Source organism: Quercus lobata, chromosome 10 (genome assembly GCF_001633185.2).
Source record: "Quercus lobata isolate SW786 chromosome 10, ValleyOak3.0 Primary Assembly, whole genome shotgun sequence".
NCBI lineage: Eukaryota > Viridiplantae > Streptophyta > Magnoliopsida > Fagales > Fagaceae > Quercus > Quercus lobata.
Window position 1 is genome coordinate 58,130,355 of NC_044913.1, and position 23,135 is coordinate 58,153,489.

General features: G+C 35.2%; 1 protein-coding gene and 1 pseudogene across 23 annotated transcripts in view; one reads left to right on the forward strand and one right to left on the reverse strand.

The window, feature by feature from the left end:
- LOC115963691 (putative disease resistance protein RGA1) overlaps positions 1-23,135 on the reverse strand; it is a 46,522-nt gene that overhangs the window by 7,892 nt on the left and 15,495 nt on the right. For 19 of the 23 annotated variants that reach the window (XM_031082802.1, XM_031082796.1, XM_031082809.1 and 16 more), the window contains exons 1-2: positions 4,172-4,780; positions 88-3,605 (exon numbers count right to left, since the gene is read on the reverse strand). The exons of 1 other annotated variant lie outside the window; for it this stretch is intronic. In XM_031082802.1, coding sequence (XP_030938662.1) covers positions 99-3,599 — 3,501 coding nt within the window. In that variant the 5' untranslated portion in view covers positions 3,600-3,605; positions 4,172-4,780 and the 3' untranslated portion in view covers positions 88-98. Of the gene's footprint in view, positions 1-87; positions 3,606-3,902; positions 3,946-4,171; positions 4,781-23,135 lie in introns of those variants that run through there. 3 more of the 23 variants (XM_031082797.1, XM_031082811.1, XR_004085894.1) reach the window with 3 other exon arrangements.
- LOC115963694 lies at positions 6,264-12,592 on the forward strand (annotated as a pseudogene).

The window sequence follows — 23,135 nt, forward strand, 5'->3', positions numbered from 1 at the left end:
ACTTAAAAAGAGAAAAGAATTGGAGGCAATTAAGAATATAATATCAATTTAAATGAGAGTATGATAAGTGGATTTGACTACACATACCGCTTGTTCGCTTAATAGATTCTGATAAATGGAATATGGGCAATTCTGTACCGCTCATTTCCACCAATTGCACAACTTTCCTTTAAATTGGAGCAACGAAAGATTTCCAGAATTTGAAGAGAAGAAAGCTTGGTCAACCACTCAGGCAAAGTTTCCATGCCTTCAAAGTGAGATATGAAGAAACTTTCAAGGGCAGTCAAGACTTGAATATTGTCCGGTATGGACTTAAGTTTAGGCCACCCTCTCAATTCTAAATGTTGCAGGGATGCGTGCAAGTGTTCGATAGAAACGAGACTTGGGAAATCATCCAGCTCCTCACAAAACTTGCCAATCGCCAAAGTCTTCAAGCGGGTGAGAGATTCTAAACCCTCTGGGAGACTCGTCAATTTAGGACAATGACAAATTCGTAATTCGATAAGAGAATGCAATCCTCTTAAATCAGGTATTGATATCAGATTATCGCAATACCTAATTTTTAATTGAGTAAGAGAACGCAATTGTCCTAGATTTGGAATTGATTTCAATTTATCACAACGCTGAATCTCTAGCAGGGTAAGAGACGTGCATGATTGTAGCCCGGTAGGTAGAATAACACACCCAGATATCTCCAAGCGTTGAAGATGGGATGGGACACCTTGTATTTGTAATTTCCAACAGACTTTTATTTTAAGCGATCGAAGAGAGGTGCAGAAGGCCCATACATCCTCATGTGACACTATGGACACAAAATCGGCCAATCCCGCTATCGTCAGAGACATGAGACTCGCATTTTTTTGCAATAACTTCTCTGGCAGACAAGCAAGTCCTGAAATCTTCCAAACCTCGAGGGACGTGAGTGTGGTAAGCTTGCTGATAATGTTTTCAAATGTCGTGCTACACATGTCCCTAATGAGTAATTTCTTAAGACTCGAAAAAAAACATGGAGCACTTTTCAGTTGGTTACAAAATTGAATGCTCAACTCCTCAAGGCAAGGAAACACCATTAGGCCTGTTGTTGTTGCTGGCTCCATCACATCCGTCCATTCCTCTAGATTGGGCATTCTACTCAAATCAAGTTTTCTCAAAGCTGGGAACAATATAGTGCCATCACTTCCATTATTATAGTTACTGTAAAACTCAGTTCCTATACGTCTTACACCATCCATACCTTTTATTGTAAGAACCGTAAGATGGGGTAGAAGCCCAAGAGTGGGAAGAACCTCACATTTTCTGCAATTGCCAAATTCGATCTCAATCAAATTGCCAAATAGCAGAGACATCCATGATGGGAATTTCTTTCCTCCAAAGCCATCAATTGCTAAGCTCTTCAAATGTCGGTGAGGCTTGAGACCTTCCAACACCTCTTCATCATTCTCGTGGTTGCCTTCTCTTTCCGATCCCCGTCTCGTCCAGTAAAATCTCAACTTGTATATTTTGGCCTTTTCTTCTAAATTTGCTCTTCGGGCTTCTTCTCTATCTCTCACATGCCCTAGATTCCAGAGGTTTAATTTTCCTCTAAGTTGATTTAAGCATCCCAATTCCTCGATCCGATGACCTGCATCTTGACCCACAATAAAACATGGCAATGTTTGTAGACACGTCAATTGCCCTATATCCTTAAGTTTTTCATAAAAGCCATAAGGGATATAAATATGCCTTAAGTTTATCAATTGTTTTAGATCTTCAGGAGGCTCTCTGACATTTCGGCAACCTTCGATTCTTAAAGTTTGCAAATTGTAGAGTTTGGTGATGGACTTTGGTAATGCTCTGATGGATAAACTTGCGACGCTGAGAAGCCTCAAATGTATTAAAAGGCCAACTGAACTTGGCAATTCTTTTATAGAGTTTCCATTTAATTTTAGAACACGTAAGCAATTAAAATTTAATAACGTGTTGCCAAGCACAACATTTTTAGAAACAAATGTGCGCAATCTCCTAACATCATCTTTTGAAGATGGAATTCTTGGTATAATTTTACCATCAGATTCGATAAATAAATATCGTGTGTAACTGATGTCACCCTCCAAATCCTTATTCAAAAATAAGGTCTCAGATTTTGAAACTGAGAGTGCAAGATCATGTACCAAATCATGCATCTTGCAAATGATAATATTATCAAACTCATCCTTTTTCTCATCTTGAAATAAGGAATTTGCCAACAAGATATCAAAATACATGTTACCAATATCCTCCATTACCACACAACTTCCTTGAGATGGTTGAAGGAACCCTTCAGCCATCCAAAACTGAATTAACTCTTCCTTTGCAATCATGTAATCTTTAGGAAAAATTGAACAATATGCAAAGCATTTTTTAAGAGATGGTGATTGCAGATGATCAAAGCTCAATTTTAATATTGGTAACATTTCATGGCTAACATGTGGGTAATTCCAAATTTCATTGTTTTGAATTGCTAACCATTCATTTTTGACTTTTTTACGAGCCATTGTCCCTCCTAGGACTTTTGCTGCTAATGGGACCCCTCCACATTTTTTGGCAATATCATATCCGATAGCCTCCAAATCTGGAGTTAATGGAATTGAAGATACTTTTTTCTTGATTATGGACCAGCATTCTGCCTCAGGTAGTCTTTCTAAGTGATGCCGGGGATGTGTCTCCATGATTTCTGCCACCTTGTCACTACGGGTTGTAACAATAATACTGTTTCCAGTATTTGACATAATTCCTAACAAGCAATCCCTTAATGTATCCCATTTTAGTAGAACTTCATTCCATACATCATCAAGAATTAGAAGATATTTTTTCCCCTGCAACTCTTTTTGAAGGTTTTGAAGTACCGTATTCTTACTTACTGAAAGACTTGAGTTATTGGTAAGGGATTCAAGAATCCCTCTTAAAATATTTTTGTCATTAAAATCATCAGAGACACATACCCACATTGTCTTATCAAAATGTTTTTTTACTAGCTCATGATTGTACACTAGTTTTGCAAAAGTTGTCTTTCCCAAACCAGCCATGCCGACTATAGGAATGACGGAGAGTTGTTGATTGGTTGCACTAGTCAGCAAGCTCACTATTTTTGAAACTTGACTTTTCCTTCCTACAACTTCTGAATGATCAAGAAAGGAGTCTGTCTCTCTAGTTGGAACAATCTCAACATTTGAATCTACTGACAATATTCTAGCAAGTCCAAACCCATTTACCAACCCATTTACTTTTGCTAGTTTTTCCTGAACAGCCTTAATTTTTTTCGCCATGGAGAGACTGAAAATAAATGGGTCGAGGAAGTTTACCTTTCTCTTCCTTTCGTTTTCGACCTCTATCTTTTGCCGGAGATTCTCGTACATAAACTCGTCCAGCACATCGTCAGCTTCATAAGCAACATCTTCAAGCTTTTGGAGCCAAAGCTTCACAGACTCATCTCTCACTTGTCTTCTCTCGGCATCAGTCAAAACAGCTCGAATCATGGTTAATGATTCAACAAGCCCTCTCAGCTCCTCCTTGCAGCTCCGAGCATTGCCGATCAGCTCAGTAGCAAATGAAATCACCCTGCTTACGATTTCCTCTGCCATCGTGCTCTGATGATAAGTCAAAAATAAATTGAAAACCATTCATAAACTATAGAAGAACTGGTGATGCGTCAAAAAACTAACAACTATTATTGATGGAAGAGTGAAACTATAGAAGAATTGTGCTTGTGATGCGTTAAAGACTTAACAGCCATCGTTTTCTTCTTCTTTCTCTTTTTCTTTTTTCTTTTTTTTAATAAATTGTCTTCATTTTCTAATGAAAAGTAATTGTAAAGTTTGTAAACATAATTGGTTAGAAGTATCTAGTTTGTAAATGATCAAATGAGCATTGCGTGCTTTCATTACCACAAGTACAACTGTAGTGGAATAGCAAAAAATGATCTGTTGCCTGCATGTATAAAGATGATTTAGTTCTTAGATTACACCTTTAAGAACGACAATTTTGTTCCCATACAGGGGTAAAAAAGTAAATAACAGAAAAACACTTTTCCTTCTTTACAAGGTGGAGGATCAGGTTTGAGTTATGAAGCAGAAATTGATAGTCATAGTCATAACAATATTGATGAAAACAATAATAAGATGAAGCACAAATTATTTCCAGAACAGAGTCTTACTTGGCAATGTGAAAACTTGAATTTCTTCTTTGAGAATCACTGCACTTGTTGATCTTTTGTAATAAGAGATTACAATTTTGGAATTTGAGATTACAAAATAAGGAAAATGGTAAAAAAAGAAGAGGATGGGAAGAGGATGGGAATTGGTCAGTTCACTAGATGATCACAACCATCCATCTGGAGAGGGTGGATCCCATCACCTGTCCTTTCATGGTCTTTTAGGTGCAGTTGCCAAGTTCCACCCCCTTCCTTTCCTTGCTTAGACCATAGTAGTACGGTTACCTAAGTGCTAACTAGAAGTTACAACACTTGACTGAAATAGAAGAAAAAGAACCAGACCGAAGAGTTCAACTTTTTTAAAGTAAAAAACTAGCTAACTAATTAACCCATAATGAGAAATGACAAGCTTAGATAGAACTTTGTCAAATTAGGGCCACCAAATCCAACAGAGCTAGATTTGGATAGTCCCAAGTGCCTCTCAGTACAACTCCATGCCGGTATTTTCCCACCATGCTTTGAGAAGATAAGATAATGATGGTAGTGTGGGGGTACACTAAAAAAGTTTTGAGTTTTTATACAAATAATAATTAGGTCTATACCTAGATTCTAGTTAGGGCTATCCGACACTTCTTGTGTGAATTAAAATGATCCCAACCGTGCTCGTTTGTCGCAGTGTAAAACTTCCACACTGCTTGTGGGTTAGTGAAGGTAACAAATGCATACCCTTTGTTAAATCCTGTGCTGCAAAAAAACAAAAGAAAAGGAAAATCCGGGAAGCTTATTTGAGTATGTTAAAAAAGAAAAACAAGGTACTCGAGTTTTGTAAGCTCGAGTACCGTTAAAACCTTTCCTCTTATTTCAAGTGACTCACCTATTTAAAACTCGATTTTATGAAATTCGAGTACTAAAACGTGGTACTTGAGCTTAAAATACCATTATTTGAGTATTAGAGTACTCCAATAATTTGAGTACTATTGGAGTGCTCTTACTTTATTTTTGCGTCAAAAATAGCCAAATACCACATTTTGGTAAAATTTATGTCAAATTAACACTATTTTGAAAATATGTAGCAAAGTACCATGTTTTGGTACTCGAGTTTCACAAAATCAAGTTCTAAGCAACGTGGTATTTGGCTATTTTTGTTGCGAAAAAAAAGTAAGAGCACTCCAATATCTAGGAAACCAATTAAGAAATTAGTATCTCTGTGTGCAACAATAGAGATGCATTTGTCTCTTTTTTTTATTTGGAAATATTGTAGCCTGACATTCATAAGCACATACCCGTTAAAGAAAGGGAAAAACATAATATAATTGAATGAAACGCAAAAGGGCCAAAATCCAAAAAAGTTGGAAAAAAAATACAGCATCATTTTAGTATACATATGAAAGTTCATTGCAGTAATTGAAAATATTCCTGGACTCAAACTCTAAGGGCTGTTTGGTAGAGAAATTTGAATAAAGTTGTTTATATTTTTCTAAAATATGTGTGGGTGAAAAATATATAAAAATAAGTATAATATTATTTAAAAATTAAAAATATGTATTTAAAATACTATACCGAACGAGACTAAACATCACAAAAGTGATATACAGAGCCTAATAAGCTGTATGACTAGGAGAAGTTAATTCCATAAAACGCAATTTTATCCGGAGTAAACAACTTGACAGGCTTTGGTCCATTAACATGTAGCAGTCTTCCCTGTTACTTCACATGCATCTGCATGTGACACTTTTGGCTCTATCTCTTGTTCATCTTCCAAGAAATTGCTCCTTTATTTCGTTGTCTCTTGATAGTACACGGTGCATGGAGGCACTTTCTGCTCTAATCTATCTCTTGTCAATTGTCATCTTCGAATAAATTGCTCCTCTATTTCTTTGTCTCTTGATAGTACACTGTATCTTGTCCTTTAGCAGACTCCTCCAACTGGATGCCATTATTTAGAATTATATTTGATCTTTTTTTAATCTATTTTTATATATTAATCGATTAATCCATTAATTTATCTTAAAGTTTAAGAGAGAAAAACTTTTTTTTTTTGGATGGAAAGGAAATTTTATTGAATAGAGAAACAAAAAACAAACAAAGGCTAGCTTAGCCTTTCCCTCCTAATTACAGAAGCAGCTACCCTAATAAAAAAGGACCAAAAAAAATTACTAGTTAGAAATCACTTAGTTAGGGAGTGAGCTGCCATATTAGCTAGCAACCCAAACGACAGACATTAGAATAAGATACAGGAAGAGACTGCATGTCCGGTAGGATAAAAGTATTCAAGCGTGAAGGTGAAGTTGGGTCTGACCTTCATAGATTAAGGTCAATATTGGATCAAATTAAAACTACCTGGATTAATTAAAAGCTGCTTAGATCAACCCATAAGTTTTTCTCTCTTAAACATTGACTACTACATAGTGGGCTTTATGTCTCTTGAGTCTTCCGTGTGAAGCTCTCTCTCCTAGTGAGACTAGTATCTTCCTTGTGAAGCTGAAAGTGGTTCTCGCTTCCTTTCTTCTTTTCCTCATTCTAATCACGCAATCAGGTGGATCTCGATTTCTCTCATCTTCTCCCTTTCACTGGTGAGTTCTTTCCTCTTATCTTATCCTTCTCATACTGTAGTGTATTTGGTACTTGGTTTTGGGTCTTTTTGCTATCCGTGGCTGTGGCCATGGATGAGATTGATGTTGAAACCATTACAAATCAAGCCAAAAAATTTTGTTGGTTAAAAGGTAAAGTTAATTTAGAGGTGGTTCCCTCATCCAAAGAATCATCTAAACGGCTCCTTATTGGTAAAATCTTGTCAAAAAAATCCGTCCCTAAGGCTCTGGTTAAAGCTTGGATCCTTATAAACGATTTTGATGTTGCTCTAGTGTACAAGAATGTTTGTGTTTAGTTTTAAATAAAAGAAAACTAAAGTAATATGACTTGTCTGACACGTTGTTTCCTTTTCCACGTATAAATACATGAAAGTTCATATAGCATATGGTGTTCAAGTCAAAGAGCAGGAAATAATCTTTGGAAAAGAAAAAATGTATGTGACAAGGCCTCTTTCTATGTTCCAAAAGAATCCTTCGGCACTCTCATGGCCACCCCCTGAAGGTCCAAATTCTGGTATTTTGGTCATCGAAGATGAAGAAGCCGAGCAGCAGTATACTTGTTTTGGATTGTGTAAGAGTAATGAGCTCAAGGACTTGCCTTTCCCTCAGAACAAGAACCTAACGCTTCGCTATTCATCAGGCACTGGCCAGAACCGACGCGTTTCTTATTTTTACGCAAACTTAATCCCAGTTCTTAATCAGCCGTTGTCTTCCAATCGGTACTATGTCATAAAGAGACGTGGAAGCCATAAAGGGTATGCGTAACTAATTAATTTAAGTTGTTGGTTAATTAATATAAGGGTATTTTTGATAGGGAAAAAAACAATAACTAACTTTCTGAATCCTTATTGTGATTGGAAAATTATTTCTCCACACATGACACTCATCACACCCCTAGGTTTTTTTGGAGATTGGAAAATGTAGTAAAATCTTATTATAATAAATGCTCTAAATTAACCTTTACCCAAAAAATAGAAGAGCCTCTGAGCACGCGCGTGAGCGCGTGCTTAGAGGCTAGTATTCCATAAATATCATCCGATTTTTTTGTGTTGCTTCTCAAGTGATTGTTAATAGATCAATTTTTGAAACATTACTATAATTATAATTAGAATTTGTAGAAGATTGTTCATTAAAAAAAGAAACAAAAAATTACATCCACCCATATATATGACAGGGTATGAAAAAAAATGTTTATGATTGGGCGAATCTTTTATTGAGCCTTCCTATTGTTTCACAGCAACATTTGCAACAAACCTGTTGTGTAATTGTAAGACGCAAATGAAGCCACGTTAGAATAACACCATTGTCACATTAATTTAAATTGTCAAATACACTTATTCCACATAAACATATAATGTAATATACAATATGTGGTAAACAAAGTAGTTAGGCTGTTTTTTTTGAAATACCTTGTTCTCCAAATATACACTATCGTGAAGTGAGTTTTGTCCCATCCTAGCTTTTAAGCATGATATGATGTTGGATTTCGTTTCCTTCATAATGACAATACACATCTTTTATCAAATAAACACATTAATAATATTAAATAAGAAACTAAAAAGAAAAAAATTCAACTATTAATTTGGTATGCATTAAAATTAAGAAATATACCTAGGATGAATGCAACAAAATTTCTTTGTACACAATATTCTTTGTGTGAACTCCTTCCTCCCCAGGTATTGTTCCTTTTTGAACTAATAGTTTCGTGGTAGATTGAGATACCCCTCTTGACAGGGCCACATACAATTGGCCATGGCTAAAAACATGATCAGGAAGATATATGCCAACGTTGGGAATTGTTTGACCTTGTGCTTTGTTAATTGTAAGTGCAAAACTCAAACGTATTGGAAATTGACGCCTTATCATCACAAATGGGAGATGCACATTTTCTGTAGTTTTCAAAGGGATTCTTGGTAGAAACACACGTGTTCCAGCATATTGTTCAGTCAAAATTTCTGCATCAATTACATTATTAAAACACCCACGGCATAGTAATCTTGTACCGTTACATAACCCCACTTTTGGATCTATATTTCGCAATAGCATTATTGGAGCACCTTTTTTCAGCCTTAGGATATGTGGTGGTAAACCTCCTGGAGATATAGAATTTAAGAAATCTTGTTGATATAAATGTTGCGTATCATCTTCAACTTCATCAAACGAATACAACTTTTGTTCTTCTCCTGGAAATTGTGTGATTATCTTCTCATTAAGTTTATCCACATCCTCATTAATTGGTGTTAACAATGCCCTATCAACCATGTATCTTGCATTGTAGGCATGATTTTGCAAATCTGGAAAAACTTGTTCAATTAGTTGAGCGATTGAATGATCACCCTCCCATGGTATTGCCATAGAAGACGGAACTTTAATCAGATCGTCTGTTGCAAATGGTTCAATTCCATCACCCATGCGTCTTATGTACTCTGAAAACTGTTGATCGTTAATAGATCTCATGTTTTGAGTTAAATGTAAGATCTTGATATATCTCCATAATGGGGAGTTGACTATACATGCATCTAACAACTCTGCCTTTGTGCCTTTGGGAATAACAGGAAGTACTTGACGAAAATCTCCTCCCAGTATTAGCACCTTTCCACCAAAAGGTGAATTAATTTCCATAAGATCCTGCAATGTTCTATCTAATGCTTCAAGTGCACGTCGATTCACCATAGGAGCTTCATCCCAAATAAGCACTACCGCCCGTCTAATGAGTTCAGCCAAATCAGATTGTTTACTTATAGAGCAAGTTGATGATGCTTCAGGAATTAAAGGTATTTTAAATCTTGAATGTGCTGTTCTTCCACCAGGTAGTAATGTTGCTGCAATACCAGATGTTGCTGTGGCAATTGCGATATGACCATCACTTCTTAAAGATGCTAGTAATGCGCGATACAAAAACGTTTTTCCAGTTCCTCCTGGACCATCCACAAAGAATGCCATTGTTTCTTTACGTTGAATGACTTCCATTATTGTGTTATAAGCAAATTTTTGATCGTTATTCAACTTGTCCACTAATGTCAATTCTTCATCATCCATAGGAATGGTAAGCTCATCTTGTATGATTCTAGGCATGGATGAACTTTCATCAGATGTTGCAGTTATTGTCGGCAAATCAAATTCTGTGATACGTCTGCCATGTTGCAATAGTAATAGTTTTAAATCATTTAGAAGCCTATTTGTACGAACTACATCCGTTGTGATAGATGATGATGGATAATCGTCAACCATATGCAGGTAGAACTCATTCCACAAATCTCGTACTCCAGTTGGATCACAGAATACCAATATAGTTGCAAACAATCTTCTCAAAGCTAATGGCATTCTAATATTAATAATTTGCATTTATTATAATTTGAGACTTCTACTTTTTCCAATCACCAAAAAAAAAAAAAACTAAGGGTGTAATGAAATTTAAAAAAAAAAAAATTGAAAAAAAAAAAGAGGACAGAAGAAACAAATACATTGTAATGAAGTAAAAAAAAAAAAAAAAATGAATACGTGGGGTGACTTTTATAGATTGGAGGAGTCTTAAAACTAACAAAAGAGTAATCCTATTTTGTAGGGAGTTAGTAAGTAGAAGTAGAAATTTAAATCAACGTAAAAATAGAAGTTTATTAGAAGTAAGAAGATATTCCAACGTAGAAGTAGAGATTTATTATTTTTGTTAATTTACTATTTTAACCCCATTTTTAAGTTTATATAAGGATATTTTTTATAGTAAAAAAAACAATAACTAACTTTCTTTTTCCAATTTACTATTTTAATCCCATTTTTAAATTGTTGGTTAATTACTTTAGGGGTATTTTTGACATAAAAGAAAATAATAACTAACTTTCTGAATCCTCTTAATATATACATATATATATATATATATATTATATCGAGTTGAATTCAATTTCCAGTATTAGTAATTTAATTATTAATTTTAGAAGAGATAATATTTTCATAGTACTGTTCTGTCTCGCTTTAATATTTGTAGTTTTCTTCTAGAAACTATTTTGTAATTAAAAAATAAATAGTGATATGAAATTTGCATGTTGCACTTTGCTTTAAATCGTTTGAGCTCATTGGCCTTGTACCTTAATTGCCCCTTTTAATACACTAAATAATTAAATTTTATACATAAAGCATGAGTTTATGGATCAACTAGTACATGACATTCAAATTAACACAAGATTTGCTGTGCATATTAAGAATAATGAGAACATATAAACCAAAAATATCTATAAATTATTTAGATTTTAAGTTTTTTATATTTTAGAATTATACATAAAGCATGAATTTATAGATTAGATAGTACATGATATCCAATTAACATGAAAGTAGGTGTGCATATTATTAAGAATGAGAAAATATAATCCCATGGTAGAATCTTTAAAATTTTAATTCAATAAGAAAGAATTATAGTAGGCATAACTAATTATGATAGTTATTAACATACATATATTATGATTGTGCTTGCATATGATATGATATGACAAAATTTTACTGGAGGGTTTAAATATATAATAAAATTTGGGCTCAATTAAATGAATATATATATATATATATATATTAAAATTATGACATGTAAAATTATGAGTTTGAAGAGCTTGTAGGACAAAATATTGTGAGAATTAAAAGCCAAACATTATCATGTATGTGTGTGTATATGTATATATATATATATATATATATATATATATATCATGCAAAGACACATGTACTTCAAAGGAAGATTTTGCTAATGTGTTGGCTTATTGGCAATATAAGCTAATTTTATCAAAATATTAATGTTACTATATCAACTTCAATTGGCCTTTTATCAGGGAAGCATATCAAAATTCTAAGGAGGAGGATATGGGAAGCTGCTTTTGCTTCAAGTATGTTAGTGATGTAACACCAAAACCTTTGGATCCCAACGACATACACCAGCAATTTGAGATTCATCGGATCGAAAGAGGATGTCAAGGGGGTGGTTTTGTTGCCAAACCTATAACACCGGATGGGTTTCCTCCAAAGTTCCTTAGAAGAAAAGGGTGGGAAATGTATACCTCAACACCTAGCGATTTTCGATTAGGTAATGCACTAGGCCTAGATAGTGCCCTTCGTGCTCGCCTTCCAGAATTCAACTTCCCACTATCATGTACGAGTTCTCAATCATTGGTTGTGGGAAAGTGGTATTCTCCTTTTATGTTTATTAAGGAAGGAACATTGAAAGACCAAATGAGTACATCAATGTTACGAGCTGACGCTTGAGCAAAAGTGGGAACAAATATTTGCATGTGAAAATAATGGGAGCCAAGGCAATGTTGTTGATGTGGATGTTGTTCTTCCAAGAGAAGTGGTTTCAGTTGTTGGGATGGAAGTTGTGGATGTAAAAGTGGTCAATGGAATTATGTGGTTCAAGGGTTGTAGTATAGAGGGACAAGAAAGAAGTGTGGGATTGAGCTTGGAAGTTTTTGAGAGAATGAAGTGGGAGCAGGAAAGGGTGGGATGGGTTAGGGGGAGTGACATACAAGTGAGCTTGAAAAGAGTAGAGGAATTTGGAGGAACGGGTAGGTGGGGGAAATTTGGTTGTTATATTTTGGTAGAGAGATTTGTGCTAAAGCGAATGGACGGAAGCCGGGTATTAACTTATGAATTCAACCACATTAACAAGATTCAAAGCAAATGGGAATGATTCTTCATATCTTATTAAATATTGTAAAATTCATTTAATTTTTGTGCGTGTGTGTGACACTGAATTTTTTTTTTTTTTTTTTTGAGAGAGTTTCCACCTATTACGTTAGTGTGTGATACTGAATTTTGTGTGTGTGTATGATACTGAATTGTATACCTATTTTGCTTACTTCTCTTTCACATTATTTGATTTATTGTTTGTTGTTTAACCATCAAATTGTTTTTTTCCCATTGCTTTTAGATATATTCATATATATTTTTATTGAAACACGTGTTAAAAAAAAGGGTGGAAAATGTGCTAAAAATATCATTTTGTTAGGAATGATTTATACAAATACCCAAAAAATAAAATAAAATGTCATTCTTTTGCTGTTTACATGAGTATGGCTGGAAGGTTATGCTAATGATCTTAACCATCGGTTTAAACTAGTGTTCTCGTTTTAATATACAACTAAAACACCTTTTTGATCTATGCTGACATTATTTTCAATATGGTCCTTAAGTTTTCTCAACTTTTATTTTAGTTCCTATGCTTTTAAACTTTTTGTTATTTTGCACCCTATCATTGTTTTACTTACTAAAACTACTATTTTTAAACTACATAGCCTATTAGCAATGTAGGTATTTTCTGTCAATGTGACGACGATAATAGCCAAAATGAAAGCTTCAAAAACTTAAGGACCAAATTGAAAACAATGCTAAAATATATGGACAAAAAGGTATTTGGCCTACAAAGAAAATACTTACGTTAGCAAATTGAGAAAAATTTTCATTAATGCCATAATTATGAGAAGGAAGTGAAAATTAACCCTAAATACTAGTTATCAAACAATATATACTTCGCTACTATAATATGTCCTCTAAATAAATTACAACTGAAAGTAGTAGAAGTTAAAGTCAGTAAGAATTGAAGGTATTAGAGTTGGAAGTTACCCAAGTCATCGTCATCCTCGTGACCACCTTCACGACCTCCACTGTATCCACGACCTCCACTGCGTCCACCCCCTCCAGACCCACGACCTCCCCCACCACGGCCTGTGGCCTGTGTGCTCGCCTCAGTCGCCGTGGCACGCGCATTCTCCAATGCCGCTTGGCTCATCTCTCTGACAAGATCCAACATCCTCTTCAGGTGGTTGTACACTTAGGAGTTTGGTTCACATTGCGATAGTAATTCCACATTCGACTCAACCTATGAAATAAAGGAGTCCTATTAAAACTTCTTTGGTTAGTTTTGTGTTGTGCAGCACTAGGCCTTTAAGGGCAAATCGAGTTCTGATTTTTGACTATATCTCATGTTGAGCTTATTCATGTATATATATGAACATTGAAATGGTACACCAGTACATATTGCTTGTGACAGATGCATATCTAGTGGGAAGAAATGAAATGTTTTCTAAAATGAATATCAAAATATTGATCCAATGGCTCCATAAAACTTAAATTTTCATAATGCATGTAGCAACACACATATATTGTCAATCCATAAAAGAAGCATCGAATTGTTGTCTTACCAGGATTTCCCAATATGCAAAGTCGCGTGTAATGTACCGTCTGGTCATCCTTCTGTACGACTCCATGTAAGCAGCAAGGTACATCGTGTCCCCATCCAATGCCAGTGCGTCGGCAATATGTTCCTCTCTATGGGCCCATCGGTCAATGTAGACAACATGCTCTTGCACCCAATCCTTATCTAGTTTACCTTGGAGGGAGATTTTGTGGAGATGAACGAACGTATCCACAATATCCAATGGCACTTGCTTCATCCCGAACTGATGAAAGACACGTTCGGGATGATGATCCTCTACTATCCAAAAATAGATCAATGGAACAGTGGCCCTCCATATATGTTGGCTGACAGTGCAATATAGGGGCAACAACTCTAGGACATCCCTGTATGGCTCCCAAACAACCTGCAGAAATGGTCAACAAAAAAAAAGTCAAATACCTACTTATTTGTGTCAATCCTCAATGTGAGTACACATGTATAAGACCATTGAAGAACCACTTCACTAAAAATCCTAAGACATTCTTGACCTATTTCCCCCTCTTATTCTATTTCCCCCTCTTATTGGATTTGACATGGTAAGATGCACCCGGATACTACTAGTTGCACTAGCTAAATCCGAGGAAGAAAATTTAAGTATACACAGCTAAATATATGTGGAATCAAATCAGTGTAAAATTACTGATAAAGGTACTTTATATTGACTGCCCACCTTTTTCTGGAATTCGTAACTAATTCCTTGTATATCTATGGTCTAATCGACCAAAGTTACATTACTAACTATACACATGCAGTAGTTAACAACCCTAGAAAGTGAAAACCAAAAATATGTGGAATTATATCCTTGTGACGTGAAGCGGTAGAATACCTGGTGTGCCCGTATACTCGACAGTGACGCACGATACGCAGCTAGCACATGTGTGGCATGCTCTGTCATGCTCTTCGGCCCCTTCCATCTAGTAAACATATAATTTCAGACAATGCTCATTAGTTAATATCAAACAACAATGATGCCACAAAAATAAATGCATACCAAAAATGAAGCCATTAATTAGCTTTCGTATTTTTGGTGATATGACAATATGTCAGTTTTTAGACCCCTTAAACAATTGATTAAACCTAGGTAATTAGCCAAGTAGTTACTTAGTCCAATTAATCAAGTCTAGGTTATCACAATATAAAATATCAAATCATGCAAAGCAGTGAAAAATAAATAAGACAATGATATGATCACCCAGGAAACCAAACCGGTAAAAACCTGGGGAGGATTTGACCCAGCTATCCTCAAGGTAAAAAGCAAATCCACTAGAAAGAATCGAAGTTCATACAATAAGACTTACAAGCCCCCACGCTCGACTTCTTATTGCTACCAACCAGTAGAACTTACTGACACGACCACGTGCAAGCTCCGAATCTACGGACTCCTTCTTTCTTTGGCCTTTGCAAAATACAAACACCCCCGTTTGTGACTTTGAGATCCCACTCAAAGGTTTAGCAACACAAACTCTCCTGTTTGTGACTCCAAGACCACCCTTGAAGGTTTAGATCATCAACACCTTTGATGACAAGAGAAGGCAGCAACTTCTACAATGCCGGATCTTGAGATTCTTCAAGGAATAGCACTGGTAGAAGACATAAGAGAGCTTTTTAGGAACAAAACCCTAAATACAAAGGAGGCACACTCTTTTCTCTCTGAAAAGCCATATAAAAACGTGCTTAGGGTTTCCTTTATATACTGGGAGAAGTAGATTAGAAACCCTAATCCTAAATGGGCTTGAACTGCTGTTTGGGCTTAATTAAAATTCTGCAAATACGACTTTCGATTGATCGAGCCTGTCTTTCGATCAATCGAACCAGACAGATTATGAAATCTTCTTCCTACAGCTTGTATTTTCTTGAATCTTGACTTGAATCATCTTGGGCATTGTCTAATAATATCTATAGACTCTAAGATCTATATCTAGACAAGTTTGTGTTCACGATTTGCCAATTGTTCTAAACATTTAGAACCTAACACAATACTTATTAGAAATAAGTAAGGAAATACCTAAAACCTTTGCAAGGCTTAAAATTTAAATGGATTTGTAGTTACAATTGATGAAGTGTTGCAAACAAATATTTTCTAGTTGGCAGTTTAATTCTCTCCTAATTTTATGGCTTTAGAACTGAAGAGATTAATTTCCATATGATAGGGGGAAAAAGTGAATTACGATGTTGTCATAAACATGAAACTGATATTGGAGCTATTTGGCCTAGTGTACCATGGTCTACTGCACTACATGTGAGTCAATCGCACACAAAGGACATTAAGAGCATTGTAGTTTAGACGTTAGCTCTGAAGGTTATTTCATTGGTTTCATCCCCACTTGTTACTATTAAAAAAAGAATTAAAAACGAAGTCTAGACTGTGAATTTTTGAGCACATGAATATGCCTTCGGAAAATATAATAAACACAAACAAATTCATTGTTTCATAATAATACAAATTTAGATATAAGTTCAGAACAATGTATATAAATTGTTTAACAAACAACCCGTTTTTTCCTTGTTGAAAAAAATTACCAATCTACATACACTATCAAATGAAATGATTACAGAGACTTTTTCATGAGTTACCAAAATTCAAAAACAAACATCTTCAATATCAATATTATACTTAAATACGATCAAATTATATACTATTTACCAATATTTTGTACAACCTATTTTTATAAATTGTGGCCGAGTACATATTAAGTACTGAATGACGTTTGTGACTGTGATTCCCATTGCACTAATAGATGCAACTAAGTGTTATGTATTAGCATTATCTATTAAAAAAAAGTATATTCTATTTGTAATTTTTTTCTGCACTCATAACAGTGTATATTGGCATGCTATATCTTGTTAAGTAATCCATTAAATTAATGTCAATTGGACTTTTGGTTTGAAATAGGGTTTACTTCTTGACAGTAGTGTCCTTAGTGAATGTATTACAAGTGGCATAAACTATAGACACATGCACGGTGAATGACAAATGGCATGACAATTGTATCAAACTAATCAAATAACACACTGACTGGCAAAGGGACCTGCCTCCACTGGCGATAGTGGCGACCTTATAACAGGGCATATCAGTGGGAACCTCGAATATGCCCACAGCTACACCAACATCACTACTCCTCCAATCTTCATTGCCTTCGTCTCCGATGCCTTGCATAAGTGCCTGTATAGCCAAGCTAATGCTCCACTACCCCAACTGTACCTCTTCGCGTTGCTGATTGGGTTTAGGAACTGTAGAGGCATCACCGACACCTGGTTTGCTGGCTTGTCCATAAACAAAATCGTCCCTAACCGTTCGAGTATGCGATAGCGCACATGTTGCTGCACTACCTCATCAGTAGCATCCGCAGCTAGGGGACCACTAAATTGTGCATCCAGCCAGGTGAATCTTAGCCTCGCCCCAGCAAGGATAGAGGTGTTTTCATGGGAATACAGTATTGGGTCTGGTGGATGATGACCCAATAACTGAAGACACAATGTAGGCCAATCCATCTTGACAGCCCCAGTCATTGGCAACCCATCAACACGAACCCCTAGCATCACCTCAATATCTTGTAAGGTGATGCCCATCTCTCCATGCGGTAGGTGGAATGTGTGCGTCTCTGGACACCAACGCTCAACCAGTGCTGTGATCAACGCATGATCCACTTCCAAGTTTGGAACCTTGAATAACCCTTCAAAACCTGCCTCAATTATGTAGCGAGCAATCCGTGGGTCAAGCCCATGCTGGGGTAACTTGCAACTTCGGCGTCTGCACTTTAGCACGCCTAGCACTACCTGCACACGAAAGAGCATTGTCTTAGGATAGTGCACACGGAATAACTATAAGAATGCTACATAATAATAATATGCAAGAAACAGTAGGCTAACTAGTTAGTTACAAACATTTTGCAATACGTTAGTTACAATGTTAACTGCTTATTCGCTCTACCTCAATAGCAGATAGGATCAATGCAAGATCAATGACATTGTTTAAAATTAGCACTAAGGTGATGGGCATCGTGTTTTGAAATGAATGAACAAAGTGCCTCACATTGTCAAATGGGGTAGGGAATTAGGAATCAAAGTCGTCAATTGTCTTATGTGTAGCCACGCGTAATTGTGTGCACACGTTTGGAAAAAAGAATGGTAGTAGATTCATTTTTTAATTGATTACTCTAGCTTCTAAATGAGATCTACTGACTTTGAACATTTCTACTCCATACAATTTTCTTGATTATTTATGCTTCATACCATTTTCTCTTTGGATTAAATACAATTCTGCCTAAACCAAAAGATTCTACCATGTCCAACGTCTATTTGCAAATAATCAAAAAACCCTACAAAAATAAAAATAAATGATTTCGACATGTCCAAAGTTCAGTACAACTACGTACCTGACCGACTGGCGTCTCCTAAAGCACTGTGGATCGATGAACCGGCTGCTGCGTCAACTGTGTACCAACCATTGGTCCAGGATCCACATTTCTCACTTGCTGCATATCTGACACGCATGCAATCATGTTAGACACATAGGTCTATGTTTAATAGTGAAGAAAAGCTTGGCTTTTGCAAGTAAACACAGGCAAGTAATTGAATGTTCTACAACAAACTCACAGAAACAAATACAGAGAGAAACAGAGTGAAAGAGAAAGAGAGTGAAATGGAGATTTGACAGAAAATTGAAAACATATAATTGCTCAACTAAATTATACATCATGCATCTATATACACTGATTTTCAATCCATTTAATCATATCAAGGAAGAGTTAAACTAAAACACTAAAATATAAACAACCTAACGTTCATGGCTGCAAGGCATAAACAAAAAAGACACATAGTTGCAAATTGTATAAGCAACCTAACCAACCAACCAAGGTGAGAATCAATGTCTAAATCAAACAAAGTAAACCAACAAATGAACACAGCAAAATGCAAACCAAACAATCAATTAAACACCACAAAAAACACCATTCTAAAACACTAAAACATAGCTCTAAAATTAAAAGGTACCCAATTACCAATTACCCCTAAACAAGCCCTGCCACCCATCAGTAGTAGAATTTCCCTTCTTTAAACAAAGTGTAAAGTTCTTTCCTTTTACTTTTGCTTGTTCCCATACTTGACATCACACTCAAAAAGAAATTTTATTTAATAAAGCAAGAAGTGAAAAGGGTTCATTGTAACTTAGTGGCTAGTGAGGTGTGTTTTCAACAAAAAAAGGGGGAGACAAACATGGAAGTAGGTAAAGGTTCCATTAGAGACTCTAGTGTAATGGACATCTCACTCACAAGCACAACTTTGGAGGCAACTAATAGTAGTCAAATTAATATTGAGCTTAATTAAATGGATTAAACAACTGTGAGACTTATACCATCAAATGATGGTGTGTGCATAGTTATGTGTCAAATGAACACTGAATTGGTGACCATAATAGTCCAAGAGCTTTGCTTTCTTCTCTTTTGGGTTTTTTTTCTTCATTTGTTTTTATGAAGTCGATTATTTTTTTTCTTAGAAGTCAATTATATTTTTATTGGTCAAGTCTTGGTCGTAAATTAGGTTATTAGTAATTCATTTCTTTTCTTCGAATCAAGTAGATTTTTTTAAAATCAATAGTTGGCTTTCCTAAGTCAACTAGAAATAGGGTCGAGGTAGTTAAAGGTGAAAGGCAACCTTAAGGTGCCAAGGCCTTATATGGCCCAACACCCTAAGGTGTGAGGCGACAAGGCCTTTGGTGCAACCAAGGCCAGCCCATTCCAGAAGACCTGGAATTTACCAAATTGTCTTTATTCTGGGAGAACTTAATTAAAAGTAATCCAACAGGGAAAAACAAAAACAAACAATCAAATAAGAGTCAAGTCAATTCAACTTTAGATCGACCAAGGAAGGTCCCAAGATAACTCTTCATCATCTGAAATTCCCAAATTAAAAGGTCTTTAAAGAAAACTGCAATCAAATAAGAGTAAATTCAAGTTTAGACTAAGGATGGTCCTAATAGAACTCTTCATCATCTGAAACTTCCCAAATTAAAAAACTCTTTAAAGGAAACCGCCAGTTACATTCCCATCACTGACTCGTAGGTTTTTAATTTTTTATCATTTTTCATCTTTGTTTCTTTATTGCAATTTTCCATCTGCATCAAAAGCCTAGGTGGCAATTCATATTCCACTCTTTTCCATTAATTAAATTACATATCAAATCCCATTCAAAAGCCTACACTTTATACCCACAAAAATTAATTCCGACACACAGAAATCAATACCTCCACCAATACCCTTGGGAAATAAGTATAGTAGGCCAAACCACCAAAAAAAATAAATAAATAAACAAAGCCCTAGGTCCGTCAGAAGCACCCTAGAAGCACCACAACCTGAAAACAGTAGGCTTTTCAGAGGATATACTATTTCCATTCCCAAAAGCCACCACAAATCTTAATGCTCCCGAACCTAACCCAACCTATTATGAAAGGATTGGGTGACCCTAAAAGGCCACTAAGGCCACTATGTTCCCTTTTCAACCCCAAATGTAATAGATGATAACAATAACAATTCGATGTACTTAGTCAACAAACATAACCCACAAAAGGCTGCTAATCTGACACAAGATAGAAGCTTGAATGGGCTTTAATACCAAATTTGATGTAGGCTTTTTAGGAATTTCAGCACTAAACTAGATTCTTGATAACATATTGAATGTGTTGATGGCTGTTTGGTATTTAAACAATAAAAAGAACATCAAATAAAGAAAGGTAAAACACTGGGCAATCACACCTAGGCTTTCCTAAGTACTCACATTTAGGTAGGAGATAGCAATTACGATTGAAAAAAGTTGGAATGTTCATTATATAGGCTATTTCTAAATCCTTTCTTAGAAAGACTAGGAATACTAATAACAAAAAAAAAAGTACTTTAAGAACTTCTAAGACAATTCTAGTCTCTTAAGACAATCAATTATGCATCTGTACACAACTGATGTGGTAAGTAAGTTTATATGTTCCCATATGATATTACAAGGATAATGACATGAAACCAACCAAAAAAAAAAAACAAAAAACAAAACAAAACTTAGATGTTGAATAAAAACAATATGGCACAGTTAGTAGGCCTGTTCAACAATTCACCGGCGCCGACAAAACTGCCTAAAACTGTGCCAATCCGACCACCGAAAGCTCCACCGAAGGTTCCTGGCATGATGATCGGTAGGCTTTTTCCGATACTGAAGTCGGCCGGTGCGGCGGTCGGCAGCAAAATCTGCAAACCGAAGAGAAACCGAACCGAACCGAACCAATATATATATATATATATATATTTAACTTATACATATATATAATATATTAATATATATAATCATTCATCAATTTTAAAATAAAATAAATTCAGAGGGAGAGAGAGAGAGAGTACCAGTTTGGCGTGAAACTGAGAGATCCAAAGGAAGAAGAAGGAAGTTAGTTAGAACGACGCCGTTTCATTTCTTTTTTCTTTTTCTTTTTTTTAATCTGATTCAAAACGACGCCGTTTTGAAACCATTTTAAAATTTTTCTATTAGGTTCAAAATGGCATCGTTTTAGTGTCAGAATTTAAAAAAAAAAAAAAAAAAAAAAAAGGAACACCAGGAAAGAGGACAGTATCAGACTTTGAGTGGTCTTGTCTAACTTAGTCTCCCACTTGCATTTTTTGAAAAAAAATATATTAAAAAAAAAAAGTTGTGGCAGTATGGGTTAATGTGTTACCGTCAGTTTTTTTTTTTTAATATATTAAAAAAATTAAAAAAATGATGTGGCCGTAAAGGTTAACGTGTTACTGTCAGTTTTTTGAAAAAGAAAATATTAAAAAAAAATGCTGTGGCCGTATGGGTTATTGTATTACCGTCAGTTTTTTGAAAAATATATTAAAAAATAAATTAGAAAAATACCTGTTACTGTTTGAGTGACTAATGAAGCTAGTCACTGTACAAGATATATATATATATATATATTTTTTTTTTCTGTTTTGATCTCAGCCACACACGTCTTTTCTTCTCCTCTCCTACTCCTGCTCTCATTTCTCCACTTTACTCCTTAGATTTCTGCATTTCTCAAGTCCCACACTCTTGCTTCTCAGACAGAACTCAAAACTCAGTCATCACTCATCAGCTAGAATGCTAGACAGCTACCTCCATTTTTCTTCCAAACCCTAATCCCGCTGAACAAAGAATAGTTTTTCCCTATCAATCTCAGGCTCTCACTCTCACCTAACCATTTTTATCTTCTTTTTTTGCTCTTAGTCAGCCACATAATGTTTCTTCCAAACCCTAATCCCGCCAAAAAATTAGTAATGTTTCCCTCTCAATCTCAGATTTTCAGGCACATAATTTTTTTTCCATACCCTAATCCCGCCGAACAAACAGTAGTTTTTCCCTCTCAAATTCTTAGTCTTAAGCTTCGACTTAACCTTCCCCTATTTAAGAACACAAGCTCTCACTCTCACTGTTAAGACTCATCTCTGATTCTCAGTCTCACTTTGTCACAAAGAAAGGCTTTCCTTTCAAGTTCTCACGAAATTCCTAATACCTGAGACAGTCAATCTCTTTTTCATCTCCGTTCTCCACCGTGGTAGCTCTGCCACTATGTAGTTCTGTCTTTGGTAACCCTAACACCTATTTTGTTTTAGTTTTATTTTATGGTCACTAAATGTTTCTTAATGATTCTAATTTTTTTTTTTGGTTATTTTCTTGTAATTTCAGGGTTAATTTAAAAGATTTAGCTTATAAATCTCGAAGGCTTAAATAGTTCCTGGGTATTTTCTCATACTATTTATATCTTGTTTTGAGTTCATAATTTTTTTCTTCTTTTTTGTTTGATTTTCTTTTAAGGATTTTTTTAATTTTTTTTTTATTTTAGTTCACCATGTTGTGTCAAACTTTCATTTTTGTGTTTGATTTTGCTTTTAGTTTTAGTGTTTTTTATTTTTAAAGGTTCACTCATGTTGTTTGCTGTATGGTTTTGTTTCTAGGGTTCAAAGACCTGTAAATTTATTTTTTGATCATCCTATTGATTAATCATACTGTTCTGATTTTATTTATATACATATATAATATTTCTTTTTAAGTTTCACTCATGTTGTTTGTTGTTTGATTTTGTATCTAGGGTTCAAAGATTGTAAATTTATTTGTTGATCATCCTTTTGATTAATTATACTATTGTGATTTA